The following is a 21,353-nucleotide window of genomic DNA, read 5'->3' on the forward strand; positions in this document are numbered from 1 at the left end:
TACTGAGTTTATTTTTCGTGCACCTTCTTGCTCTATATTTACCCAACAAACACATGTGTATAAGCATATGCATGTGTATATTGAGAGACTTCCCCTTATGCGTGTTTTTTTTTTTCTTTTATCCACTTCCCTTTATAATTAAAATATTTTTTCCAATAAATTTAATAGAATGCTGAAATAATGAGGTAATTCGTTTATTAAATTTAAGGGAATGCACATGTAGTCGAAGCTGTAAATTGTTTTATTCATAATTTCGTTAATTTCGGAGGAAGATGACTTGTTTAATTTGGGTGCCTACAAGGGGGGACAAACGGACGCACGTGAGTGTGCGCGCATGTATACATATAATATATATAATACATATAAGTGTTTATGTACATATGTATTTCACGCGCGTGTGCCATCCACTTGTTATGCGTCTGATTGAAGGGAAAGTATTTCACGTATTCACTTTTTCAGCTAATTTTTTTGTTATGTGAAAAAAAAAAAAATTCCCAACATGACTGACTCCTTTTCTTTTTTTGCCCTCATCAGCTTTGAAAAATTTGCACAGTTTTTCGTTGCAGTCACATTTTTTGTTATCAATTAATTAATGAGAGGTTTGTACACACTAAATTTATCATTCCTGCTGAGCTATTCTTAAAATTGAGAAAGCTCTACTTCTTTTTTTTGTGTTTGCTTTTATGTGTGTTTTACGACATACGGTGCCCAGCGAAAATTATCGACATGTATAATTTTATGCAATAATTTTGCAAGTTATATTTGACGAAGGAGAGGTTAGGTTTCGTTGCAGTGGCACCTCTCTCGTTATACCAGTTTGGTTGGCTTCTGAAAAGTAGTGCCTCCCCATGCAACCCCTCCATGTGAGGAAGTCCATGTACGTATGTATGTACTTTTTTTTTTTTGTTGTTGTTGCATGGAACACATGCGCAGTTTCGTATAGACATATTTACACCTTTTTTTTTTTTTTTTTTTTTTGTGATTATAAATTTTATCACGTTATAACTACCATCATATTATGCTTTAACAAATTAACATTTTTTTGGACCACCTTTTAATTAAAACTGCGTGACGCACATATGATAGGAAAGGAAGGCTGTGTAAATATTCTCATCACGTTGCTGATTTGGGCTACATGTACCAGAAATGTGATCGCTTCCCCGTGGTATGTTCCAATTTTTGCAATGAGTGGCTGTTTACCCCTTTTATTTTATAGGATTACTTTAGGGGGAGCTGTCTTTGTATACGCATACCCGCTGGCACCTCTACACTGTGCGCGGCTTATTTCTCTTTTTTATGTAAAAGAATTACCTTTGGGTACCTCTGGCTGAAATGAGTTAGTATTAACGTTTTACACTGAACTTCTAGACCTGCGGTGTAAATGTGTGCAGTTATTTGTGGAGGATTTAAAAAAAAAAAAAAAAAATGATGATGATGAATTGGGGCCATCATATAAATACGACATCACAACAGTGGCTGTGTGTGTTTTTTTTTTTTTTTGTTCTTACTAATTTTCATAGCCTCATGTGTTGTAGAGTGCTTTTTATGAATGGCTTCGTCCAGCAATTCGTCATCAAAGGTGGCTAAGAATTTTAACAAACATTGGTGTGTAAATAAATGGAATGGTCTTAATTTTGTTGCCCTACTATGTCGTAGGGAACACTTATATGTGCCTCCTTTGTACACAAGTTTGACATTTTCAAACTTTTTTTTTACCTTCGTGTATCAAAATGTCACAGTTTTTGGAGAACATTTTGACATTATCGCATGGTCTTGTGTCCGCTGAGTAAACCACGGAACCGATATTTTTGCGTTCAATTTTTATGCCGTAGGACTCTTTAACATGCATAACCTGTAAGGGGGAATTTTGCGGAGGCATTGTGCAAAGGAATTGTGCAGAGGAATTGTGCAGAGGAATTGTGCAGAGCAAATTATGCTCCTTCCTTTCGGAGATGTCCGTAAAATGTGCACCCCTGGAACGCATGCGGTGGAACACGCAAAGCGACGCAGTTACGCGCATCCAAATCTGCATTATGAATGGAAAAGATATATAAAATATCCGTACCTTAAAAGGACGGAGAAATACAAAACTGTCGTCATCGACGACTTTTTCCTTTACTTCCAAATTTTCTTCATTATACATCACGTTCACTGGTCTGTCAAAAAAAAGCTCACTAAATAAATTCATCCAACTTTTTAGCGTTGACGGCATCAGTATCAGCGGGTCATCGAGATGTGGAAAGAGGAGTCTGCGCATATGCAGTAGGTAGTAAAGTCCCATGTGATGATCTGCGTGTGCGTGCGAAATGAATACTACTCTGCAGTTTGGAGGGGAGAGATGAAGGTAAAACGGGGTGTAAATTTATGCATCTTCTCTGTACTGTCTATGGAGGTGTAACAAATTTTACGAAACGGAAAAAGAAAAGAAAAAAAATGCGCTCCATCCAATTTAATGCAAGCAATGTACTCTTAAACAATTCGCACAGCACACCTTTGTGGAGAAATACAAATGTAAACACACTGCAGCATGTAGATGGATTACTTAATCGACTTAATGGTCTTGGAAAAGTGGAGCCACGACTGGCTCATCCAGTACAGCTGGTAGAGGGAGCCCTCTCCAAAATCTAAGACAATTCTGAAATTTTCTTCAACGTTTAAAATGATACCAGAAACGTTTCGAAACGTTGAGGGCATTGAACAACCAGTACCGAGAAAATAAAAGGATGGAAATTTTAAGTAACTCTGCGTTGCTCTAGTGTTAAAATGCTCAAATCGCTTCAGCAAATCTTCATTATGACTTAACACGTTTGATATTTTCGCGGAATTAAAAATAGTTGGATATAATTCGCGCAGCATCTCTTCCGTGCTTATGCTAACTTTGTGAAACGGGTGCAGAACAAATTTGCTCAGTGGGTTGTACACAAGGTAGGAATCGCCTTGTTCCCACTCAGATTGGTTCGCCGCGTCTTTCTCCACTTTTTTCTCCGCGTCTTTCTCCACTTCTTTCTCCACCTCTTTCTCCACTTCTTTCTCCACCTCTTTCTCCACCTCTTTCTCCACTTCTTTTAAATCCCCCGCGGTAGGACCATATGAGGCGCTCCCCTTTTGGGAGGAATTACCTATTTGACATGTAGGCCCACCCTCCTTCGCAGTTGAAGCCAGTATTCCGCCTTCCTTCCCATCATCATCATCTGCTGATGCGTGGCAAAGATCGTACAAGGGGGTGTCCGCCTTGTACTTCAAAAAAATGGTAGGCAATAATTTCGAAAGGAAGTTGTTCAATGATGCTGTGGAAACAAATGAGCATACTTTCAAAGAACTACTGGATTGATTGCATTTAACATTTTTCACATTTTTTAAACTTAAAAAAATTTTTTTATAATTTTCCATATTGGTAATTTCTTCCCCAGATAAATGAAAAATGTATTCCAAATTTTTTAAATAAAAATTCTCCTTACTGGTAAGTTCGTCCAACAAATATTTTACATCAGCAACATCCTCTAAATCAATAACTAGGGCCTTCCTTCCGTCTATGTTTTTATCGCACACGTCTTCAGGCTTGATTACTTTATTATTTAACGTAATGGGCTTTCCAGATTTTAGTATTCCGTAGTATTTTCCTGGTGGGATATTTAAGCTCTTTGCCTTTTCGACGTGGAATTTTCCAATTGTTTGTGGACACTCAATTGCATAGCAAATGGTGCTGAACTTTTTCTTAACTTGGCCCTTCTCTGGTTTGGTCCCTTTGTCATTTCGTTCGTCTTCTGCAGTGCTAGGGAGTCCCTCTTCGTAAATAAGCTCTCTATCGAGCTGGTTTCCCTTAGGAATTTCTTCACTGGGGCGGTCTGTTCGGTGGGTTTCTCCATTTGGGGGGACTTTCTCGTCTGCTTCTACATTTTCGTGGCTACCCTCCTGATTGTCCCCATTCGGGGTGTACCCCTCCTGCAGCCTCCTCTTCTTAAAATTATCCAAGCGGATTCCCCCAGACGAGCCATGTTTTACTGCGCCCCCTTCACGTGAGTGGTTCGTTCCCCCACAATGCGTGTCAGCCGATTCAGGAGCTATTTTTCCTTCAATATGATCCACTTCTTCTACGCACTGGTTGGGCATGTCACTTTCTCCTTTTTCTTGTAACACTATTGGGGTTATAACAACGTTTCCCTTTAAAACTACTGGAATGCTTTCACAAAATTCGTGTACTTGTAATTTTATATTTTTCAGTTTCGCAAAGGAACACTTGAAATTGTTAACTATCTGTTCTATCGGCTTGGGTCCATAAATCGATATGTTACTATTTGCTATGTTGTCTATGGTTAGGAGGAGACCGACTAACCCTCCAATCGTTTCTGGATTAATTTTCGTAAAAAATATATTCCTTGTTTTAACGACATGTAACTTATGCTCGTTCAAAAATCTTTGCATGTTTTCTCCACAGTTAAACAGCGTGAATTCTCCGTTCACAAATAGGCGCAGGCTCGGAGGCACTGCCAGCTTGTGACACCCTACCATTTGTATGTACACCTCCATTTTGTGTAGCTTGTCTGTTTTCTTTTGTGGAGACCTCTTTCGGTGCAGCCCTTTTTTGAGGTGAGCTTGGCTATCTTGTTCGCGCGTCCGACAATGAGCTTAAGCGGTTAGGCAATATGGGTTCTAAAAATCGGTTCAAATATGGGTTCCAAAAATGGGTTCATAATATGGGTTCTAAAAATGGGTTCAAAATATGAGTTCCAAAAACGGGTTCACAGATTGCCGCACAAGTGCACCTCCTTCAAAGGCTGATTCACAAGGGGAAGAACTCTTCACTGGTTGGACACCGTGCAGAAAATCCAACCATTCGTGACTACGCTCGTTTAGCAACTTTGTGCATATATATGTTTGACGCAAGAATTTCAAATTATGCCAAAAAAAAATATAATGAAACGAATAAGTAAAACAAAAAAAAGGTACTTCGGGCAAAGTCAAACAGAACTTACGATGAGTTAGGAGAATGAATTAAGATGGAAAAATTGCTTGTCCTCCCCTATTCTCAAAAAAAAAAAGTGAGGAAGAAAAATGCTACCCCGTGTTTTATGCGAAACAGAAAAAATTATGACCACCCAAAAAATGAGTATATAAACGACATAAGTGTACGCACAAGGATTATGGTTATGAATACTTTTCCTGGTGGGCCTCCCTCTGAACCATGTGCTGCGCCAGCACCCTTTTCTTTACAACAACCTCGTATCCATTTGTTAAGCCGCTTTGCTACGCGGTTAAAGAGTGAGCTGTTGCGCGGGGGGAGTTGCCTCGAATTATATCGAATCCGACTGAAAAAAAGGCAGATGCAATGGTCGCCCTTCTCATAACAAGCAAAAAAAAGGGAAACAAAACATAAAAAAAAAATAAGTAATTTACAGTATGGAATAGGAAAAGTAGGACGTGACTACGTTCGCAGTGACTCTCTCTTGGGGGACAATCCGCGCGACATACATGAAGGACAATTTGTGTTAGCGTTTAAAAATAGCAACGTATGCATGAGAGTATTACATATATTTATCTGCATTTTGTGTGGCGCTTTGACGGGGTCACAGAGGATGAAATAATCTACCGAAGTTGGGCAAAAAAAAAAAAAAAAAAAAAGAAGCAATGTATACACCGCGCGATTGTTAAAACATGGGTTACGGGAAGTGTGCCCATATTACTGTTCATTTAATAATGGAAAATTTTATGCAAAAATAGTTCTAAGTGCGAACAAGTGGGGAAATGTTAACATGCGTAGAGTTTGCCAAACAAGCGAAGGTATAAGCTAAGTGAAAGCGCCAAAGGGGCATTTTTTAACCGCCCACTTTTCGTAACCAAATGAGGTGAAGTGATGCATAATCAGCAAAATCCGAACATGTATCAATAAGCGAACACCCATCTACACAATCCCAATTATCATATTTAAACCCATTTTATGATCACCTACGACGGAATAAATGGAATGTGGATATCGAAATGAAGGGAAATTCCACCAAGTTGTACTGACCATAAAGGAGAAAATTGAAAAGCACGATTTAAGCAAGTGGAAGGACATTGTCAAGCCGGAAGAGGGTCCAAAATATGACGAATATTTTGAGCGGCTGCTGAGGGAGGGCACCCCCGAAAAGGACACCCACGAAAAGGACGCCCACGAGAGAGATGATCTATCCGCCGAACAGGTGGAAGAAATCCCCCCAGAGGGCTGCAAACCACCCGGGGATGAAAAAAACAAAACGGAGTTTCAGCTCAACAAAGAATTCTTCGACAAGATAAGCAATAAGGAAAAATTTTACTTCCTACTGAACATAAAAGAAATGATGGAAACGAGTTGGTTACTGGCACAAAAAAGGTTGGAGGGGATTAAATTGGAGGAAAAGTCCAAACCGGTTAACGTCCAGGACTTAATAAATTACTCCCAAAAAATTGCAGACACGACATGTGCCCCACCAGAATGCGACAACATAAACGACAAAATAATGCATCAAGAATATTACCCCAATTATCATTTTTTAAATTTTGTAAATGTAGAAGAAATACATTTGTCCAAACTATTTCAGCTGCAAAAATATAGTACCGTTTGCTTCCCCCCAATTATCACCATACAAGAGGGTAAGGACAACATGCTCGTTGTTGACATCACCTGCTCTACTCCCCACGTCACCATTTATTACAGAATGAATGATGAGACAAATGAGCAGATATATAATGCAGATGACAAACCGCAAATTAGGAAAAGAAAAAAGATTAATGTTTACGCCTGGTCAGTTAAAAATGGACATATAAAATCGAGAGTTTCGTGCATTTCGAAATCGTATAAAGTCGAGGATGATGATTCGTTTTCCTTATCGGATAATCTGCCAAATAAAGAACAGGGAGAACAACCGCCAGGCTCTTCCAAAACGGGTATAGAGGCTAATGCCCCTGGTAAGCCATCTCAAATTACAAATGTCTTTAAAAATTTAGGCTTTTTACTAAGCCGAAAAAAGGAAAAAACAGAGGAACCCTCATCAAATGGGGAGTCATCGAGTGAGGGGTAGGGGTAACATATTTTGGGGGGCTGCCCACACCGTTAATACGAAAACAGAAGCATATGTATGCCGCTTCCCATGAAGCAGGATGTGCGACTCCGAAAATTAGCCACCTGCACGATCGGAGCAGATGCTCACGTGTGAATTCATAAGCGTGCAAGGGTTCAAAAAGGAAAGATGGCCACAAAGTGGAGGCAGCCCATTTTGATTATTTGCCCAGAGCTGTGCAGCGCGCGAAGTAAGTAGCGACCTCTGTAGTAGCGACCTCTGCAGTAGCGATCTCTGCAGTAGCGACCTCTGTAGTAGCGACCTCTGCAGTAGCGACCTCTGCAGTAGCGACCTCTGCAGTAGCGACCTCTGCAGTAGCGACCTCTGCAGTAGCGACCTCTGCAGTAGCAACCACTGCTCTGTTACCCATTTGTTCACGTCTGACCTGTCTTCCGCTTCTCTTTTTTTTTTGTGCAAATTTTCCCGTGTTGGCGCAAAGCGCGACACAGAGAAGTGTACCCATATAGTTAGACGAAAACGGTTCTTTTGAAACGCCCACACACATGCGCACACCACTGCATCGTAGTACACGGCGTGCGTCATATAACTGACAAATTTTTCAAAAGGACATCCTTTATTTGATCGGGCGAATAAAGCATGTTCACTTTTTTGGAATACATTTCGTACAAGTGTACATATTCCGTATGTATGTTATTAAATATGGCCAACTGCATGTCCTTTTTGATATGACTTGATTGAATTTTGTTCACCACATGGAAATCATTAAACTTCTCCGAAAAAGCAAATTTATAAAAATTTTCAAAAATCAGTTTTATTTCCTTTATGTTATTTTCCTCCCCTTTCCTAATTTTGTCTAACTTTAAGCTGGCCAATAAATTTTTATTTTCTAGCTCCAAGACTTTTTCCATTTTTTCATGGATAATTATACCCAGTAAATCGCAGTACTTAGAGGAGCCTTCAAACATTTTTACATTTTCTTGCATAAAGATAAATATATTTATAATAAATATGTAATCTCTTTCTACATTTTGATTTTTATTTTTCAAGGAGTTATTTATTAGGGGGTTGATTGTGATGTCAAGGACGTTTTGAAAATTTTGCTCGTTGCTGTGGGAGCCGAATAGGGCACTGTTTCTTCTGTATATAGAGTATACATGATTCAAGGCACTAAATATTTTTTTTATAACTGACAGTGTGTTATCAAAATAATTGGGTTCGTCCACTTTGGTGATTTTACTAAGGTAGAAGGTGACAACGTCTTTTTGCCACACCGCGATGAATTCGTTTTCTATTTTTTTCTGTATTTTTTGCGTATAGTTTAGCAGCTTGCAGTTGTATTTTTCTACCCCACTGTTTTTTTCGCCTAACTCGCTTCTACTCCTGCCTGTTTGGGCATCCTCCACACTGCTTCTCGCCCCATCATCCGGTTGAGGAATGGCGAGTTCATTCGCGCTGTGCCGTTTTCCGCCTACACGTTCTGCTTGGTCCAGAGATCCTTGTTCTTCAACCACATTTGGGACAATCTCCACATTTTTGATTTCGTCTATATCTGCCCCCTTTTGAGAATATTCCGTGTTTAGATTGTTTACTGGTTCACCGCTTAACAACTGTTCTTCGTTCGTCTGATTGGTGCGGTGTTCGCTCGGAAGTTTACTGTGGGAACCATCTGGGATGCTGTTTGAAAGGTCCCACAAAATGGAGTTCCTCCTTTGGAATCCCTTTCCAAGATTAATTTTATAATTTTCTAAGAATGAATTTTCGTGGAGAGGGACTCCACTTTGTAAGTTGGAGCCACTTGGTTGACTACCATTCAAATCTGGATTAAAATGTATCATTTCGATGGAATTTTCTCTAATTATATCTTTGACGTCTTGCGTTATTTCACAGTTGTTTTGAAATTCTTTCAATTTAAAAATGAAAATGTTTACAATGTGAAATAATTCATAACAAGTATAGTAACTCTTGGGGTAGCTACTCAAATTTGTGTCTAAAAAATGGCTGGAGGGGACATACAAGGAGTCAATTATCGTGTATAAATTGTTATGCATATTTTCCACGTGAGCAGTTATGTACGGGATTGTTATGTTGGTATAATAATAATTGAACAGTAGCAGGATTTTGAAGAAGTGATCCTCTGCCGTTATCAAGTAGTACATTGTTGAAAAGAAGTTTTTAAATATTTCTATGGAATCATCTATGGGGTGTAACTCCGCTTCTGAGTTGTTCTTCCCCATTATCTTACTACCATGACCGCAAAACAAATCGTTGTAATTTCTTTTGAGTAACTTTATTCTAAAGTGCAAAAAATTGGTGAGACATATGTTGAAGTATTCCATATTTTCGATAATAATTTTATAGCACAATTTTGTCAAAGGGGAAAAATTCTGGACATAATTTTTTATCATAATTTTTCTCTTTTCTTTTTCTTCCGAAATGGGGCACAACAATAAATCGGTAACTTTTTTTGTCCTTCTGTAATAATTGTTATTCTCTCTGATCACATAAAGGCACATTTTCTTGCACGCCTTATTCAATATCTTGCTGTAATGCTTCGAATAAAATTTGCTTATTTTGTCAGTTGAATTTTCGTTTAGCAACTTTATTATATTTTCCTTGGTGTACTCAAACTGTTTTAAGTGTTCAAAAAATGCAATATTTAGCGAAATATTTATGTCCGTTAAGTTGTTATAGCTTAGGGGACTTAAACTATATTGCCTTAAAATTTTGTCATACATTTTTTCTTTCTTCCTGATAGTACATTTTTGCTTCTTCAGTTTGTTCATTTCCTCCATAATTTCGCTTGTCATTTTGCTACTTTCCAAAATTTTTTCTTCTGCACTTTTGTCTAACTCGTTAACTTTTTTTAAGTCATTTTGAATATTCTCGAAATGTGTGAAGCATACATTTGCCTCCTTGAACATATTCTCGAAGCGATCTAATTCTTTCAACTCGTTATCTTCTTCATCGTATAGAATGCTGTACTTGTTGAATGTGCCCCCAAAATTTTTAAAGTTCCCTAGCTCGTCACTTAGCCCATTTGCGTTCCCCAACGAGTCGAGGTCTTCACATATCTGTACGTCGTCCATTTATTTACTTTTATGGCTAATTAGATTGGCGATGTGAAACTACCAATTGGTTATTTCGCCGCATTGGGAAACGAGGAAAGGGTTTGACCTACTACTTTGCGTTGCTTGCTAAAATGGAGTGGTCTTTCTTCGATGCCGCTCATACACCCCAGGGTTAGTATACACCCGTGCGCACGCATGTGTACGGATGTACATGTATGTGCTTACCCACATTCGCGTGCATGATGGCCCCAACCGGCAAGAAATTCCCCTCCCCTGAGTGTACTTCTATACGTTCTAATAAGGGTCAACCGGTGAAGTTGGGCACGCGCGAAAATTATTTCCCCGGGTAAGTGCGGCACAAGTGAGCAAACCGCTCCAAAATGGCCATTCAAAAGAGCCATTCAAAGGAGCAAATCAAAAGAGCAAATCAAAAGAGCAAATCAAAAGAGCGAATCAAAAGAGCGAATCAAAAGAGCCATTTAAAAGGGCCATTCAAAATAGTGAATCAGATGAGAGGTTCGCAAACCAGATCCGAAAAAATATTTCCCAAAAAGCTCTGCGTCCCATTTGTTAAACGCAAAAAATGCGCAACGAACTTGTGCCTTGGAAAAAAAAAATAAAAAGGCACCTAAGGGCTAAGCAGTTTTGCATATTGGCTTCTCCATTGGACTTCCTCACAATGGGGGCTACAAAAATTTACGCATTTTTCCACCTTTAAAAAGTCTAACATATTTTACTATACAGGTGCCACTTTTTTTAAAAAATGTCGAAAGAAGCGAGTCATCACACCAGTTCGCGTACCACTAAATTAGTGACCCATTCCTTGCGTCAAATAATTTTGCAGCGAATTGATCTAATTAAATATAAACGTGTGATTGTAGGTTATGGTACACAGAGTGGGCTGACAATGCAGAGGCGACCAAAATACACGCGCTTTGAATAAATCGGCATATGCATATGGGTTGAGAAACGCGCGTACGTTTATATAATGTACACAACGTGCACGTACCTATTTACATAAATTGGCAGCTGCGAAAGCGGCATACCTTCGCGCAGTTCGCTTGATCCGCCCTGCGCTGCCAAGCATAAGGAGGCACACATTCTCCCATATGCGCACCCACTAGCGCTAGAAAATGGGACTTCCACGAAAAGCACGGACAAACCTCAATCCAACAATTTAGTGAAAATGAGATGGGTACAAAACAGTCTTCGGGACAGAAAGGGGGTCACCATTGTTTATAAAAAATTTATGTCCCTCCTGTTTCAATTTTTCAAAGCATTCTTTCTTACATTGGACATCCAGCCAACGGCATTCCTTACACCTCATCTTGGGATAAATAAAAAATAGCTTACCATGCCAAGTAAAGTCTCTTTTTCTTCCATCCAAATGTCCATATGCATAAGGTTTGGGGCATGGAGGCTTCATTGTAAAATGAACTTGTGCATGGTACCATAAATATAGGCAAGTTACGAATAAGAAATAAACATGAAATTTTAAAAATATCATCAACTTCCTTTCGTATTCAGTTAGCATGACTGTGGTTAATCTAGAATATGGCTCTAAATCGAGGATCCACTCCTTTCTGCTATTATACCTTGTCAAAAATCCGGTTATGTCTAAATACCTATATAACTTCTGCCCTATTGTTTCTTTTTCATTTTTATTGAAGAGAATAATAACATTGGAGTTTTGGAGAATTGACACATCATTTTTTGAATATTGCTCCGATAAGCCATTAGCATTTCCATTCGTTGTTGCAAAACATTTTCTCAGACTTGTTTTGAAAACTTGGCTGTCCTTCTTGCTGGTATTTATGATGGGTGAAAATAATCCATTGCGCTTAATAATGCAGCTCCCCATATGATGGGTAGCCGTTATGTATGTCCTTAAGAAAATTTTGTTTCCACCTTTTTCGTAAACATTTGAAAAAATGTTAAAGGTACCATTTCTTCCATTTCTTAAAAATTGTAGCATCGTATGCTTCTCGCTCTTATGCAGCATTTTGTCACTTGGTCCGTAAGTTGTATTTTTCGCCTACTTTTTTTTTTGAACTCCTTGTGGATTACACTATACTGTTTTGTGTAGCTATACATACATACACTCTTGCGCAGTTGTGCGGTTATATGTACTTATCTCTCTTTTGCTATGAACTGCTTCCTTCCTGTGAGTTCCTTCACTATATGCATCATTAAAGTTAATCACTTCGTTAACACTTAAATATGTTCGCTTGAGTCAATCCACGAGAGGGTATATGCCTACACATATGCGCGTTTATCTGGATTCAGAGGAGTAACATTAATGGGTTGAAAAGGCATATGTCCCCTGGCGGTCAGCAAAAAAAAAGAGACCTTGTACATTAATACAGCATATGTATTATTATTGCTATATATGAAGCTTGTCATTCCAGCTACCCCCCCCCTGACGTCTTAAAAATCAGTCGCATATCTGACCATGCGCGAAGTAGCCTTTCTCCATGCACTATTTTGTAAAAAAAAAAACAAAAAAAAAGGAAAGCATACTGTACACTGCCCCACGCACACAGCGAGTATACAACAGGGACGTATAAATATAAATATATATGTAATACTGTTCAGTTCAAAATAGGAATGCTGCAAATCGAAGATGAAATGAATAAATGCCGCTCGTACGGATAACCCAGTGCTGTTATTCACTTGGTATTTTGCTATTTTTCGAACGCCACGTGGAGTTGAAATAAGTACACAAGGGTACATCATGCGTAAAGGCAATTATTTGCACGGAAAACGTATGCACTTCATGCGTACAAGTTTTGTTTGCGCGCCGATTGCTTTCTTTGGAGGCATAGCTGTTTCGACATTTCGGGCCCCTCGCTCGACCATCTTCCAGCTACATCGCGGACTAAGCGGAACTTCGAAATGGTAATTTGCAATGTGGGTTTCACAGTTTGAAAATTTGAAATTTTTTTTTTCCTTTTCCGCAACAAAATTCGATAACTCGTTTGCACAATTTTGAAAGAAAAAATTCGGAGATACATTTGTGTGTTACGATTTTTGTTGCGAAGTGTGAATGGTTCGCAGCGTACGGCGGAAGGCGAAAAGTGGGCGAAAAAAATTGGGCAAATGCCGAAGTGTGTCCACCCAGTAACCGTTACCATGCCGTTCATCCCCCCAAGCGAAGGTTACAAACGCATAACCGAGCAGATTATTAAACCAGTGAAAAATATAGCTTTATTTCTTTAGGAACACGTTTACCAAATGGAAAGAAAAAAGGGAAAATTAAAAAAAATAAGAAAATCACAAAATGCATTTCATCCATGTTAGTTCCTCTTAGCCTTTTTAATGTACCCCCTTTTTATTCCCCACGCATGAGGAAAAAAGTTAAAGGGATACAGACAATCGCGATGAGGGGCGACCTTGGAAATCCGTGTTCGTTCTCCAAATGGTACACATAAGCGCGAAACGGTGCATCCTACCAAACAAGTCAAACGAAACAGTTACACATAATATATCTTATATCCTCCTGTTACTCGTGTATTATATTTATTTTTTTTTTTTTCCTGAACCATTTATGCTCATAGTAAGCATTGAATTATTTTGACCTGCCCAAAATTTCCATCGTTCTATATGTAGAATTATAATTAAAGTGCCTCTACGGGGAAGGGGGTTGCCCCAAGGGTGTATACGCGTTATGAACGTGAAGCATATGTACCTCCAATGAGAAAATCGTCGAATGTTTTAGGTACACACATATAGAGTAATGTCTACGTAAGTGTTCCCACATCCGTACGGTATCATCATTAAAATGCAAGTGGGGGGTACTCATCGTGGTGTGCTCCGACATAACACGGCAGAAATGTTTAACGTGGGCGTACATTTTTCGCTTTTTTTTTTTTATTTATCATACGTCATAGGATTAAAGAATGGGGAGGGGTACTACAATGTTCCGATGTGTGTCCGTGTTAGAGCGAATGGTCATAATGTAGTTGGGCTCTTCTACATCCATTCAGCATACAAAATGGTTCAAGTGCATATACACCTAAAGATGTGCATATACAGCTCTGTGTTAGCCAATGCGTGTACATCTCCCCTCTTGCACATCGAACTGCGGGATGAAGCGTGAAGGGTGATGGGAATAAAGAAGAAAGCCACTGTTCCGTAAGAGCTATGCGAACATATAGGCGCATGTTTGAACAACACCGTGTTGCCATATTTTTTACATACATGCACAACCTTTACACATGCCCATTCGGCTGAAAAAAAATCTTTTCCGTTCGCCATAATGTTGTATCGTCCGCGGTAAAATATACAAATCGCCCTTATCAAAAATGAATGTGTTTTGTTACAGTAACAGCAAAAAGCTTAACAAACGAATGAAGCAATTGTTAACTGGGCTAATCATTTGTACGCCCCAGCGTACAATGCTTAACAATTAGGGTTTAAAAAATAAATAAAAAAATAGCTAAGTAAAAGGCACACTGCTATTGCAACGAATGTAAAAAAAAAATATGAAGGGGGATATATATCATATGGTGCTGGCTTTTTATATACAAAATGTGCTACTGAAATTGGGCGCGCTTGGCAAATATAATCCCATTTAAAACGTAAAAAAAAAAAAAAACATTTTCGCTTTTGTGTAACTGTTAATATACCATTGGGGGATAAATGCCTTTTTATTAACGATAACGAGCCTAATAAAAATGAATGGAGAAAATTCGTTGCAGTTTCTGCTTCTTTTTTTTTATAAAATTGGCATCACATTTTACGCGTCAGATGAAGCTCACAATGTAGGAGGAGTCAAAAAATAGATGCCGCACCATTGCCATTTGGTTTCAGCATATGCCTGCTTATATGTATGTAGTGCCGTACGCATGTGCCTACATAATACATAAGCAAAAAAAATCACCTACATGTTTGTATAAACTTACAAACTCGTGTTGGATCAAAGAGTATGTGATATATTTGGAGGCCCCTTTCTTTTTTCCTCTTCAAATTTGCATAATTATATGTATATACTCCTTTTGTTGCAAACCCGTATGGTCTCCGGAGTCACAAATTATTTTTGCAAAAATGTCATTTTATATGTGTATCTCAAGCGCGATTGGTCAATTATATGCGAATAACTTATATTTTTTTTTTTTATCTCCATCTTTGCAAAGAATTACCTACATAAAATTGTATAACACCATTTCGTGTATAAGTTTACATTATCGCAGTTGCTTATGATTAACCAAAACACGTGGTTATACATTTTTGTGAATAAAAAAAAGATAAAATTGGCTCCTTTTTAACAAAATTGTAAATGACAAATTGGCCATAGGGGACACGTACAGAACAGCTAGCAGTGGGAAGGCGCTAATTTGTCGCAAGACCAAGGGCATATGTATACGTAGAACGGAAGTGAAAAATCAAAGGGAAACACCACAGCGACGGTGCACATAATAGCGCATCATAAAAAAAGGGTGCCCGTCCGTCCCCCCTGTCAAAGTGCATTTTCATATATTGTGGCCCACGAATTCGTGAAATTTAATGAAAAGCTAAAAAAAGAAGAGGAAAACGTTGGTGATTGCGCTTGCAAAACGTTGGTTATAGCGCTCGCAAAACGCTGGTAAATAGCTCTCGCATAAACGTTTGGATAGCCACCATCAACGCGTGAGCAACACGTGCGGAAAATGCTGCTGCTGCGGAACGTCGTGGTGGTGCACCTGAAGAGGAGCCACATGCTCTATGTGGGAAACCTGGCGAACGTGGAATGCATCCTGAACAACAAAAGGTGCTTTACCCTCTTGAAAAACGAAAGGTTGGATAGACTAAAGAGGGAAATCCGATACAAGCCAAATGATAATTTCCTCATATTACAGTTTTATAAGGAAGCAAATGTACATAACCCAAATGAAGTTATAAAACATTACGAGAGCAACAATAACATCAAAAATGAAAGCATAACTAAGGAGTACATAAAAGCGCTAGTGTATACAAATAAGTTGAAGTACACGAACTTGGATAATATAAAGTATGATAGCGACCCCATGTTATATAGGCGATTGGTGGATGAGTCGAGTCATTCAAATGATGTCAATAACGATCGTTCGAGTGTGTATGATACGGGGAATTTAAACGCGGATTCTGGCTACGCTAATATGGCTCAGTCATCTCACAGAATAGAATATGGAGATAAAAAAAAAGGGGTGCACAGTGAAATTTATAGTTTACAAATAGACCCCAAGAAGCCTTTAAAAGTGTCTGTAGTGGATGGAAGTAAAAAAGGCATGTGGGGTTTACTCAAGTCGACCATTGGGTTTCTAATTCTCGTGGCGGCGGCAAGTGTATACCTAGAGGGAGTATCCCAGAATGTCCAAAAAGGTATAGGAGTAGTAAATAAGAAAATAATTCCAGTGGAAAATGTGAAAGTTACCTTTGCAGATGTAAAAGGGTGTGATGAAGTGAAACAGGAACTTGAAGAAATAATTGATTATTTAAAAAACTCAGATAAATTTACAAAAATAGGTGCCAAATTACCGAAGGGGATACTCCTGTCCGGCGAACCTGGCACAGGAAAAACGTTAATTGCTAGAGCCATAGCGGGGGAAGCGAATGTCCCTTTCCTCCAAGCATCAGGCTCCGAATTTGAAGAAATGTTCGTAGGAGTTGGTGCCAGAAGGATAAGAGAGCTCTTCCAAGCAGCCAAAAAACATGCGCCATGTATCGTTTTTATTGACGAAATTGATGCAGTTGGATCTAAAAGAAGCAACAGAGATAACAGTGCTGTCAGAATGACGCTAAACCAATTACTGGTCGAATTGGACGGGTTTGAACAGAACGAAGGAATAGTAGTAATCTGTGCAACGAACTTCCCACAAAGCTTAGACAAAGCGTTGGTAAGACCAGGAAGGTTGGACAAAACGATTGTAGTACCTTTGCCAGATATAAAAGGTAGGTATGAAATTTTAAAAATGTATAGCAGCAAAATTGTGCTGTCGAAAGATGTCGATTTGCATGTCTTATCGAGAAGAACCGTTGGAATGACAGGAGCAGATTTGAATAATATACTCAACATAGCTGCTATTAAATGCTCCGTGGAAGGAAAGAAAGCGGTAGATATGAATTCAATTGAACAGGCATTTGATAGAGTCGTTGTGGGATTGCAAAGAAAATCTCCCCTAAATGAAGAAGAGAAAAATATTACAGCTTATCACGAAGGTGGTCATACATTAGTTAATTTTTACACAAAAGGTTCTGATCCTGTCCATAAGGCAACCATTATGCCTAGAGGCATGTCCCTAGGTGTTACTTGGAAAATCCCAATCAGTGATAAGTACAGCCAAAAAATCAGAGATGTACAAAGCGAAATAGATATCCTCATGGGAGGGTTAGTTTCTGAAGAAATTATTTTTGGAAAGAATAATGTAACCACTGGGTGTTCTAGTGATTTGCAGAGGGCTACTCACATAGCACAATCTCTTGTTATGAATTATGGGGTAGGAATTAATGAAGAAAATATATCCATGTTCTTGCAGGATAAAAAAAACATTAGTGAAGAAATGAAAATCAAAATTGATAAATCTATTCAGAGAATACTGTTAGATTCTTATAACAGAGCCAAAAAGGTCCTGAATCAACACATTGATGAATTACACAGGGTTGCTTCTGCCCTCGTAGAGTATGAAACTCTGACCAGCGATGAAATAAAACTAGCTATGCAAGGGAAGCATGATCAGATAAGAAAAAATAGAGAACTGAAACAGAAGGAGTTTAACTTGAAGGACAGCAGGATTTCGTAACGGTTCAATTGGTAGAGAGTTGCCCATCTGTGGGTTAAGGGTCATCTACCAATCGCTACGGAGTATTCCTTTTTTTCCCTTTTTTTTTTTTCTGTTCCATTTCGTTTCTACGCACATTGGATTTGCCTTTATTTTTGAATAATTAGCTCACATCGTAATTACTACTATTCCATCTAGCTTTTTTTTTTTTTTTTTTTGCTCCTTTAGCACCCTTCATATGTTATGTACTGCTTTGACTACCCTGTTTTATTGTTAAATTCGTGTCTTTTCATGTGCAGGTAGAGACATGCGTTATACGTAGACTGTGCATGCGATGCCCCTTACGTCTGATTTTATTTAATTTCCCTGTTTGTTCCATCACCCCCGGTGGCATGTATCATCCTCTCCTCCTCTCTGTGCTACATTATTAATGTAACCTTCTCTCCCTTTTAATTTTACCCCCTTTTGCACATTCATCGTGTAAATTTACCTGTCTATGATTTAGTGGTTGTTTTAAAAACGGTTTAACTGAACAGGTATAGTTTAACATAAATGCATGTTAAATAGGAATGGGAAAGGGCACGGCGCGAACAAGGGGGAGAGTATCGAAAATGAGGGAAGTGTTGCAAAAAAAAAAAGAGAAGTGCGCACGGAACCAGTCATTAAGACTAAACCTTTTGCAAGTGCTGCCATTTCTTGCCCATCTGTTGTCAAATCTAATGAGGGCACAGATGTCACCCTTGCGAAGTGGACTTAATTTTTCGCCGTGTGGACAAAGTTGCTTATCGCGCAGTCAACCGATATGTTTAAAAAGGTTTGTGCACCGTGTTTAGTGTCGTACTCTTGCTCTCTTCCCATGTTGCAGAGTTGACAAGAGGTATAACGTAAAAGCAGAAAAGTCGCACACAATGATAAAATTAGAAACATACACGTTCAAATAAATCGCATTGGTAAAAGCCGCACCTTCCGGGGGCCCAGCAATCGAGTGAACCTTTTTCAAACCAGAGACATGTCTTCCGAGCAGGTTAAAAGTATTTTACCACTTCTTTAAAGCGTTCCCTCTTTGGCAACTCAGCCTTTTTACAAATTAATGATTTTTTCACTAAAGGAGAAAAAAAGCGCGACCATGTTATGCAATCCAATGTTTGCACATGGTATGTTTCACTACAATTTAATAAAAGGTGCAACTTCTTACAACATGCAAATGTGGCGATATGTAATCTACGCTGTTTTGTAATTCACTTTTTCTTTTCTAACGCGTAGGAAGTGAAAACTTCTAGGTTGACATCGCTTGCGATTTTTGCACTTTCCATAAATTCCCTCTGTTTATTGTTCAGCACGAATTGACTCAGGCCTTAGGTGGTGAAAAGGAAACGTGGTGAAAGGAAACGTGGTGGAAACGAAGCGTGCTGCCTCGTAACGAGGAAATAAAAATAGAGCAGCGTGCACTAACGACGAATGAGAAAAACAAAATTGTGGATAACCTAGAATGCACTTTTCTCTAGATATACATTTCTCATTTTGTAAATTTAAAAAGTTGTACACTGCCTTTATGTCTTCCGCATCGAACACTTTTTTCACATTATTCTGAGGAGGGGTTAAGAGAGGCACATAAATAAACACACGTGGGTGTGCATATGTGTGCGTTTGCACATGTACATATATATGCGAAGAGTAACACCCCCTATAGTGCGATTTTCTGGGATGGGCGAAGCAACGCTCCCAATTTCTGCAGTGTGCGTCTTTTTGGTATTTTCCTTATTCTGCATATTCGTGGCTATTTTGTTTACTTTCTTCTCTAATTTTTTCAGCTCTCCAATTAATGACTCCACTACGTTTTGTGGCTTTTCGAAATAAACGTAACCTAAGAGTCCCTTCAAAAATGTGGAAGGTGTTAATTAGCAAAGGTGTGGAAAAAGAGCTCTGCAACTTTTTCCATTTTTACTCTTCTCACTATTTTGCTACCTCAAATATTTCGGCTATATTTTTGCTCTTGATGTATTCAAGGTCGTCTACAAAATGTTTATGGCACAGAAAGGGCATTTAATTTAAAATTTTTCATTTTAGCATGAACGCGGGGGGGAAGGAGTGAAATAACAAAGCTGTACAGCACTGTTTCCTGTTTTTTTTTTTTTTTTAAAGTATAATACCGTTCATTTTTTCTATTGCACATTTGTTGAGATATAATTGAAAAAAAAACAAAAAAAGGAGGGTTCAAACTTGGAACTTAGTTAAAACGTTTCAGTAATATATTTTGCGCAATAATTTTTCTCCTAATCGTTGTGCATACTTAACCCTAGCACAGGGGAAATGTCTCATTTCTGTTGAAGCGACAAAATGTGGAATAAAATTCCAATTTTATTCTTAAAAAGGGAAACGCATCAAACCATAAAAACATTAAAACGTAGAAACGGATGCCCTCCTAGCTAACGGGAGAATATCGCATAGAAAATTTTATTAACCTTTTTGTCTCAAATGCTATTCTTTTTTGTCATCATTTTGTAATGACGTTCGACAGTGTCTACAGACGAGTTAGTGAAGATGTCGCGGGAGAGCGGAGCGGGCTTTATTTTTATTGTTAAAAAAAAGGAAGCATTAAAATGCATAGCTATTTGTTGGTACAATCTTTTATATTTCCCCCTTCCCGCGGAAGAACTAACCCTTTGATACCTTCGTCACACTTATGCAATACAGATAAGCATCCATTCATTTAAACCACAACGCACAGTTTGAATTTCTATTTGCTTTTTAAAATAGGCCAAGGTAAAATAAGTGCGCACAAAGAATTTTAAAAAAATAACCAAAAAAGTGTAAAAAAAATGTCTAAAAAATAACAGTTTCACTTTTCGGCATTTCACGGGCTCCTGTCCGACGGTGGCGCTTGTGAACAGTTACGTCCATGCGCCCTTTGACATTTGTCTGCGCATTCAAATGGCTTTCCCTTGTTAAGGCGTCCTCACACATTGGAAGCGCGGGGAGCAATTACACTGTTTGCACGACTGCAGCACCCGCTACGTCTGCAACGCTGGTCCCTTTTTGCCTTTTTTCTTTCCGATTTCTGTATAACAACCTCAAAAGGGGGCTCTTGGCCAGCTGGGCAGCAAGAAAATGTCGCATTGTACAAAAACCACCGCAACGAGGAAGAAGTGGTTAAATGTAGAAAACGACAAGGGGAATCGTAAAATGCGTACACATCATTTCCCCCTCAAAATAAGTCTCCACATTTTTTTCCCCTTCGCACAGCAAAAAAAATTTGGTGAAATAAATTGCTAAAATTATTTTTCCGAAATGAAAACACGCAAGGGTCAGGCATGAAGCGGCCTTTTAAGGAAAAAATTGGCAAAACTGGGAATATGAAAATTTGCGTAACACAACTGCCTTGTAGTGGTGGTTTTGCTTCTTATCCCAACACGTAATTACGAACGGTTAGTTATGGAATGTGTCATATGTACATATATACATGTGCGTATATATATGCGCGTAATGCCTTATATGTATGAAAAAAAAAAAAA

General features: G+C 38.6%; 6 protein-coding genes across 6 annotated transcripts; 2 read left to right on the plus strand and 4 right to left on the minus strand.

The window, feature by feature from the left end:
- Nucleotides 1–138: 138 nt before the first annotated feature.
- PCYB_124970 (hypothetical protein) lies at nucleotides 139–4,527 on the minus strand (the record flags this gene model as incomplete). The annotated part of the gene is made up of 6 exons (XM_004223830.1): nucleotides 139–294; nucleotides 1,312–1,370; nucleotides 1,509–1,583; nucleotides 1,717–1,879; nucleotides 2,539–3,237; nucleotides 3,310–4,527. 2 exons carry the CDS (start codon nucleotides 4,525–4,527, stop codon nucleotides 2,539–2,541), a joined length of 1,917 nt encoding a protein of 638 aa, XP_004223878.1. The 3' UTR covers nucleotides 139–294; nucleotides 1,312–1,370; nucleotides 1,509–1,583; nucleotides 1,717–1,879.
- Nucleotides 4,528–5,957: 1,430 nt separating this feature from the next.
- Nucleotides 5,958–7,025, plus strand: PCYB_124980 (hypothetical protein; the record flags this gene model as incomplete). The annotated part of the gene is made up of 1 exon (XM_004223831.1): nucleotides 5,958–7,025. A coding segment is annotated over one exon (1,068 nt), but the record flags the coding sequence as incomplete, so codon positions are not given.
- A 603-nt stretch (nucleotides 7,026–7,628) lies between these two features.
- PCYB_124990 (hypothetical protein) lies at nucleotides 7,629–10,123 on the minus strand (the record flags this gene model as incomplete). Its single annotated transcript, XM_004223832.1, has 1 exon — nucleotides 7,629–10,123. A coding segment is annotated over one exon (2,495 nt), but the record flags the coding sequence as incomplete, so codon positions are not given.
- Nucleotides 10,124–11,309: 1,186 nt separating this feature from the next.
- On the minus strand, nucleotides 11,310–12,107 carry PCYB_125000 (hypothetical protein; the record flags this gene model as incomplete). The annotated part of the gene is made up of 1 exon (XM_004223833.1): nucleotides 11,310–12,107. A coding segment is annotated over one exon (798 nt), but the record flags the coding sequence as incomplete, so codon positions are not given.
- Nucleotides 12,108–15,753: 3,646 nt separating this feature from the next.
- On the plus strand, nucleotides 15,754–17,858 carry PCYB_125010 (ATP-dependent metalloprotease; the record flags this gene model as incomplete). The annotated part of the gene is made up of 1 exon (XM_004223834.1): nucleotides 15,754–17,858. A coding segment is annotated over one exon (2,105 nt), but the record flags the coding sequence as incomplete, so codon positions are not given.
- Nucleotides 17,859–18,500: 642 nt separating this feature from the next.
- On the minus strand, nucleotides 18,501–19,884 carry PCYB_125020 (hypothetical protein; the record flags this gene model as incomplete). The annotated part of the gene is made up of 5 exons (XM_004223835.1): nucleotides 18,501–18,943; nucleotides 19,099–19,195; nucleotides 19,326–19,428; nucleotides 19,632–19,715; nucleotides 19,807–19,884. The coding sequence occupies 5 exons, from the start codon at nucleotides 19,882–19,884 to the stop codon at nucleotides 18,922–18,924; spliced, it is 384 nt and encodes a 127-aa protein (XP_004223883.1). The 3' UTR covers nucleotides 18,501–18,921.
- Nucleotides 19,885–21,353: the final 1,469 nt, after the last annotated feature.

This window comes from Plasmodium cynomolgi, chromosome 12 (assembly GCF_000321355.1).
Source record: "Plasmodium cynomolgi strain B DNA, chromosome 12, whole genome shotgun sequence".
NCBI lineage: Eukaryota > Apicomplexa > Aconoidasida > Haemosporida > Plasmodiidae > Plasmodium > Plasmodium cynomolgi.